General features: G+C 45.5%; 1 protein-coding gene across 1 annotated transcript; it reads left to right on the top strand.

The window, feature by feature from the left end:
* Nucleotides 1–81: 81 nt before the first annotated feature.
* On the top strand, nucleotides 82–4,546 carry LOC543069 (probable glutathione S-transferase DHAR1, cytosolic). Its single transcript, XM_044599778.1, has 6 exons — nucleotides 82–394; nucleotides 487–577; nucleotides 2,740–2,886; nucleotides 3,596–3,713; nucleotides 3,963–4,103; nucleotides 4,195–4,546. Exons 1-6 carry the CDS (start codon nucleotides 166–168, stop codon nucleotides 4,279–4,281), a joined length of 813 nt encoding a protein of 270 aa, XP_044455713.1. The 5' UTR covers nucleotides 82–165; the 3' UTR covers nucleotides 4,282–4,546.
* The last annotated feature ends 3,192 nt before the right edge of the window (nucleotides 4,547–7,738 follow it).

A 7,738-nucleotide genomic window follows, 5' to 3' on the forward strand; every position in this document is an offset into this window, starting at 1 on the left:
TATAACCCCCTCAGAGAAAAAAAACAATCCAGTGAACCGCCCATGCTCACCCTCCCGTGCTTCACCACTCCTCCTCAACCTCCACCGACCCGGCCGGTCCGGTCCGGTCCGGTCCCGGCTCCGGAAGTCTCCAGAACCCGGACAACCACCGCCACGCGGGCCCGCATGGCAGGGTCACGTCCCTCACGCGCCGCTACCTCCGGCGAGACCTGCTCGCACCACCCCCTCATAAATACTGGTGCGCCCAAGCCTCGCCGCAGATCGACCGCGCTCGCCCTCTCCACTTTCCTGCTGCTGGTGCTGTTAACCGGACTCCCCGACGCCGCCGTCGCCGCCAACATGACCGAGGTCTGCGTCAAGGCCGCCGTCGGCCACCCCGACACGCTCGGCGACTGTGAGTCCCCCTTCCCTTCCGTGCTTCCTCGCCGGGTCGATTCCGCGGCGGAGCCCTACCCTAACTGATTTTGGTTTTGGTGGGGTGTCCAGGTCCCTTCTCCCAGAGGGTGCTGCTCACGCTGGAGGAGAAGAAGGTGCCCTACCAGATGAAGCTCATCGACGTCAGCAACAAGCCCGACTGGTCCGCCCCTCCCCCTCCCTCCCCACTAGAATTTCAGTTTCACGCCACCAAAATTCCTTAAGTCGTTACTAGTTTGTTCGCGTTGGGTGAAGCAGAGCAGTGTGGGACTGGGAATTTTATCGTACTTAGTTGCTATGTGTGAGGCCTGCGTGTCGCTTAGATGCCTTCTATGATGTGGCAGATTTTGTAGATACAGGGGGGATGTAGCCCTGGAATTGGGTGTAAATGGATAATGCGTTAAGAACTGAAAGTTGTTACCGTAAGGTAGCTGAAGATAAAAACCAGAGACATAGTTAAATATCTCTCTGGCAACTTTGATAAAAAAAATTACTAGAAAATCTCTTGGTTTACTGCTGCACAGGGGGTTCAGCATTTCGATAAAAAATAACTAGAAATTCTCATGGTTTACTTCTGCACAAGAGTTCAGTATTTCCATCTTGTTCCATAGAAACAGATTTACAGGATGAATTTTATCTATGATGAAGCACAGCAGTGCGGGACTTGGAATTTTCTTGTGGTCACCATGGGTGAGGCTTATGCGTCGCTTAGATGCCTGCTGTGATGTGACAGATTTGGCCTATCTAGTGCAGAATGTGTGGCCCTGGACTGGAGTTGGGTGTACATGCAGAATGTGCTAGAACTGAAAGTTACCGTAACATATTTCGAGATAAAATCAGAGACACAGTTAAATATCTATCTAGTAATTTTCATAAAAAAGAATCAGAAAACCTCTTGATTAGCTGCTGCACAAGGGGTTCAGATGGTAAAAAGGAATTAGAAAAACTCTTTGGTTTACTTCTGCACAAGGGGTTCAGTATTTCGATCTCACTTCAGAAGAACAGAGTTTATAGGATGAATTTCTGGTCTGACTAGTGGGCTACATCTTGAAGGTGATTTACCCAATGCATTTGCACTGTCCAGGCATAAGCTCGGAAGAATTAGAAAATTAGAACTAACTAACAGTAGCTAATATAGGGTAATTGAAATGCTTAACTTGAATTTTTTATGGGCCAAATGTGCCAAGATGAATTGGCAACTGTTGCAACTTCTTGGGCATTAAAGCATTACAGACATTATTCTGCAACAACGAGTGCTGCATGATACATGTAACTAGGATTTTCCTATGAAGCAAATAAAACATTGTGCATTTGATTGGCATTGAAAATAAATCTAAGAGCAGCTACCATTTCCATTTTGCTAGTTCTTATATGGGGTTGAGGCTTTTATCTATGCAGATGTGCATGTTGGGGTAGCTTGATTTGCAACAAGCCTTTGGGTTGATACTGGACAGTATTCTGGCCTACTTTTTGCTAGGTTGCAAGCTTAAAGCCATTAGACGTAATCCCCAATGGACCATATGACCAAAGTGTTGCATTTAACTTCTATTTGTTGTCAGTCAGATTTACTGAGCACTTTGGAATTACTTTCATTTACTATTTCGAGGAGCCTGGTCTGTTCTGCATGCATTTTTCCTATATTTTATCTGTAAAAATGAAATGATCAAAAGGAAAAGTTGAAATGATCAAAAGGAGGATCTCAATTTGTAGCATGGCCTTTCACAGTCTGTAACCTTGCTTTTCACAGGGTGGGGGAGCAAACCCACAGTTGTTGTTCCTTCTTTTGTAAGATTGTTGCCTTAATAATCACAATTTCCTTGTAAGCATTGTTAATCTTTTTCAGTCTATATGAACGTGGTAGTGTTCCTTACTGTGTCTAGACGAACATAATAGAAATCGAAACTACTTTACGTATGATAGTTAGCTTTATCCTTGTACAACAACTGATCCAAAGGTCCTGATCCACACACCAGACGTGATGAATGGCTCCGCTGACTTGTAAATCGTACAAAGTGTTGTACGTGTAGTATTCTTTAATAGAAATTCAGCCTTTTGCGGCCACATAATCGTACTCTTTTTCGGCAAATAGAAGCAACTATATAGTGAGCAAATGAAATACAGAATGTTTCATGCTTTCACGTGCGGAGTTATTAGTCTTGGTCACCATTTTTATGACATTCTGGAGCATTAGCATCGGCAGTGACCTGATTAAGAAAATAGTGTTACATTTTTCAGACCGAGTCTGTAGGGATTCGATGGTGTTGAGATTGTGGAGCTTACCCCTGTTTGCAAACTTAAACTAATCTACTGTAATGACTCTTTCAGGTTCCTGAAGATCAATCCAGAGGGCAAGGTGCCTGTGTATAACGGTGGTGATGGCAAATGGATTGCTGATTCTGATGTGATCACTCAAGTCATTGAGGAGAAGTACCCAACTCCATCACTTGTGACCCCTGCTGAATATGCATCAGTGTAAGTTCGTAAGTTCCTTGATGGCACATTGCCAAATCCACTTTTGCATCTCTGAAGTTTAAAAACTTTGCTATTTCTTGCATTTCGAGATCCTTGTTATTTATATGGTCTCGTAAGCAGAAATTTGCTTTCATTTCGGCGATATATTTGGCATGTTGCTGCTAGGTTTTATATACTTATAAGGTCTTTGGCGTTGGGAATTGTGATTGTTAGTAGTTTTGTGACAACTTTTTTGCATGATCTCGTAATAAGGGAGTTGCATTTTTCTGCGGTTAGTTACAATAGAAATTGTTTTATCTCTCTTTTCTTGCAAGGTCTATTATGCTATTTTAACAGCTTAGTGGTGCTAGTAATAAACTTGCTCTCTTCCCTATTTAAAAAAGAAAATAAAAAGAGCTTCTAGATGCCTTTGGATTTGAAACTTGAGTTGGTTTCATGGACAATTTGGGCATGATTTCCTCTGAATTAAGGTATTTATGCATCCGTAGAGAGGAGAGTTGGCTACAATAGCATCTGGCAAGTAATTGATTCTGATAACTTAGTGAAATGACTGTAGTAACATGATTTATTTCTGTCTACTAAAAGAACGACAAAATCAGTTTTGATGCCATCTTGTTTCACCAACAAAGTAGTTTAGTAGCCACTCTCCATTTCTTTTACCATGTTCTGAGTATGGTTTCTCAACTTGGTTGTGGCTTGTGATAAACAGGGGATCAAAGATCTTCTCCACCTTTGTCACGTTCTTGAAGAGCAAGGATGCCAGCGATGGTTCGGAGAAGGCACTTGTTGATGAGCTGCAGGCGCTCGAAGAGCACCTGAAGGCCCATGTAAGTAGGCGGAACTGTCTTCGCAGTTGATGTGGCAGTTGCTTTCTGCAGTGGAATGGACATAACACATGCTTCCACAACCAATCCATTATATTCGAGCTGCACTCACTAGCTTCACTATCTCAGCACTCATCCTGTCTGCAATAATTTCATTTTGTCACGTTTCCTAATCGTGCAAGACGTGGGGCCTTTGTTTGTTCAGTCTGAACATCTGGCCTGATCTTCATCTTACAAAACTTTTGCTGGCAGGGACCCTACATCAATGGGGCGAACATCTCCGCTGTCGATCTCAGCCTGGCTCCGAAGCTCTACCATCTCCAGGTCGCCCTGGAGCACTTCAAGGGCTGGAAGGTCCCTGAAACCCTGACCAGCGTCCATGCCTACACCGAGGTAACACACGTTACCTTCTTTTGCCACTTCCAAAATCTTTGTCCATAGATGAAGTTGCCGAGGCTCATGACTATGTTTTCCCCTCACGCAGGCTCTCTTCAGCCGCGAGTCGTTCGTCAAGACCAAGGCGACCAAGGAGAACCTGATCGCCGGGTGGGCGCCGAAAGTGAACCCGTAAGCCCTCCCGCCGCTCGGAGACCCGGCCCACCCCCGTCGTGTGAGTAGCGACGGGCCTCATCTGTCTAGGTTGGAATAATGCGAGCGAGCCTTGATGTGCTCTGGTTGTCGCAAGACGTGCACTTGCTGCCTGGACTGTGCCCTGCCTGGCTTGTGTGTGTGGGTGTGGGTGATATGTGTGTGGTCTGGTTCTAGCGGGAGTGCAAGTATTGTGGTGTGAACCTCTTTCGTGTGAATGAATAATGGAGCTGCGTAAAATTCAGATTTGTTATGCTGTAGAGAGTGGAGGAGCGCCTCCGAGGAAGTAAGATGTGGGACGCCGTTTCTTCAGTGTCTCCGATGTGACTCGTGAGATGGGGCAGGCAGCAGCGGCTTCTGCATCAGGAGTGGGAATTAATTAAAACTGGAGATGTAGAAAGTAGAAAATTGCCCCCTCACTTGATTCAACAAATTGAACTTCCCACACCTGATGTGTGACCATCAGGCTGATTCAGGCACCAGCTTCTTCAACAAATTAAACTTCAATACCCGATCCGTGTAATTGCTCCCCTCACTTATCTAAGAGCATCTCCAACAGCCGTGGTAAATATCGTGCGCTTGCGGCAGTTTTGACGTGACGCGCGCGCCCAAGCCGGCCAAACACCCACTCGAGCTCCAGCAGACGCCGCAGGGTTCAAAAATCACGCGTGCGCGGCAGTTTTGACGTGACGCGCGCGCCCAAGCCGGCCAAACACCCACTCGAGCGCTTCCTCCCCTCATCTTCCCTCTGCCGCCCCCTTCTTCCTCGCATCTAGCGCCCCGCCGCCGCCACCGCGCCCTTCTCGTAGACGCCTTCTCCTCTGTCGCCGACTCCCCCGCCGTTGACATGCCACTGCGCGCCCGGAGCAGCTTCGGCTACCGAGGCGTTCGCGTCCGGCCCTCCGGCATGTTCTATGCGGAGATCCGCTCCAGTGGTGTGCGTCTCGATCTCGGGACGTTCAAGACCGCGCACGAGGCCGGCCGCGCATATGACGCGGCGGTGTGGCGCCTCTTTAGGACAAGCTTGCACATGAACTTCGACGACGCGCGGACGTGCCAGCAGGCGCAGGACCTCGTGCCTCCGTTGCGGCTAGTTACTGATAAGGACGGTCATGAACACTGCAGACGACAATGTTGCCTCCTCATCGCCGAGGCGGGCGAGCTAGCCATGGCAGAATGACGCCAGCGCTACCTGCAGGATGTCGTCAACGAGAACGCCTTCTGGGCGGAGAGGAGGGCAAAGCACCGTGCGGACCGGGCGGACAGGCATCGGGGAAAGGTACTGGCGATATCGCAGTGTGAACTGGGACATGCGTCGTTCTTTGACGACAATAATCCTCGGTGGGATGATGTGTTTCTGTCGACGTCGGACAGCACCACCGAGGAGGAGGACAACTCGGAGTAGTTTCTAGTTTTTATTTGCACCTTAGCTTATCTATTTTTTTGTATCGTAAGACTAGTTTGTGGTGTTGAGTTGAACTATGATATTTGTATTGTTGAATTTTATCTATATGTTGTTTCAATATTGTTCGTATGTGCTCTGGTTGCTCGCGTGCGTCTTTTTTTGCAGCCTGTTGAAGCGGCTCGCGCGCGCAATATTTTGGAGTTGCCGCTGGAGCTGGCACTTTGCTGCGCGCAAAAACATGTTATTTTGGCGCTGTAAAACTTGTTTCAGCGCGCCGCGCGTTGCGCATCTGTTGAAGTTGCTCTAAAGTGGTTTTGGCACACGAGGCGGATATTTTACCGAACTTTAACCAAAAATTTAAATTGTCCAGAAAAAAATATGAAAAAAGGTATGTAAAATCAAAACTACCATTGCTGACCAATATGCGAAAGTTTCAAACCTTTTAGACAAACATATTTCAAAAAATGTAGAAATCCAATTTCAGCCATTTTTTGGGTCAAATTTCAACCATGGATGGGTTCTTTTTCAAAACCGCCATGGATGGGTTCCTAATTAATCATTCTCGGTTAGAAAGAAGCAAAAGGTTCAGGTTCGTTGATTGGTAGGCTTGGTCCGTCACTGTTCCCGGATGCAAAGGTTTCCTTCCTTCTGAGGAACCAGGACGATCTGCCAGGATTTCAGAACCCATCTCTTGTGCTGATGAATCACAGTTCCTATGATGTGAACAAAAGAACTTTTTTTTTCTTCTTATTCCTACTAATAGGATATAAGATACTCCCCTCGGTCCTTTTTACTCTGCACATTGAATTTGCCGAAAGTCAAACTTTGCTAAGTTTGATCAAATTTATATTAGAAATTATTAGCATCTATAATATGTAATAAATATAATATGAGAATATATTCCAAAATGAATCTAATGATATTGGTGTTGTTATGTGAATTTCTATAATTTTTTGTATAAACTTGGTCAAAGTTGGATGAGATTGACTTCGGTCAAACCTAATATGCAGAGTAAAAATGACCGGAGGGAGTACATGATATTTCATTTGCTACAGGTGTGATTTTCTCACCCTGTGGACCAAAAAAGAGGCACTTGTAAGATTGTAAGATGAGACAATTATTAATAATGCAGTATACATTTAAAATTTACTATCGTACGCGCACCGGTTATTAGGCTGCCTCTAGATGACATGACAACTCCTCATCGATTATTGGCTACGGTATCAACCATGCTCTCTAAGGGCATCTTCAACGCCGATCCTCGAACCTCCCGCAACCGTCTGGAACTGGAATGTAGTTTAGTCACAAACTTGGCAGCCTCATTTAAATCGCAAGCAAACCCATCAACCATGGAGCAGTAACAGCAAAGATTTTGAATGTAGCTTGGGGGTTTGATCTATTTTTCTCGTTTTTTTTGTACTAGCTATGTCATGATACCTAAGATGTTGAATGCAGTTGGATTATTTTCTTCCGGCTTTGTGGGTTCAAGCAATCTAAAAGTTGGACCATCTTCTCTTGTTAGTCTGCCATGTCTCTTATGTTTCAGATTCTTGTTTGGCAGATTAGTTAGTTTGTCTTGTTATTTTTCAGAATTGTTGGTAAACAAGTCGAGGAGAAGTTACTCGTGGCTATTTTGAGCTAGCTATGTAGTTACCATCCTTCCGTAGGGCTAACCGTCGCGGTCAACCAAGTGGACGAACGTGAGGGCAAAATCTTTCCCAGATATAGAGGCTTGGGTATGTGAGAGGTTTCAGATTGTATGAAAATCTCATTCCTAGCATCCAAAAAAAAAACGCATTTCTGGACGTCGCGACGCGAGGACGTAATAGCCAGTGTCTTTTTTCCCTATCTTTTCTCGAGAAAAAAAATGTCATAAGGACAAAAAACATGTCACACGGAATTATAATTTTCAGCCTTCCTTAGCGAGAAATTCCAGAAATTCGTTCCACAAAGGAATCGAACACTGGATGTCAGGGGTGATACTGGTACCCTGTCCATTGGGCCAAAGCCCAGCTCTCGTTCTGTATGCTTCAAC

The sequence above is a fragment of the Triticum aestivum genome, chromosome 1A, assembly GCF_018294505.1.
Source record: "Triticum aestivum cultivar Chinese Spring chromosome 1A, IWGSC CS RefSeq v2.1, whole genome shotgun sequence".
NCBI lineage: Eukaryota > Viridiplantae > Streptophyta > Magnoliopsida > Poales > Poaceae > Triticum > Triticum aestivum.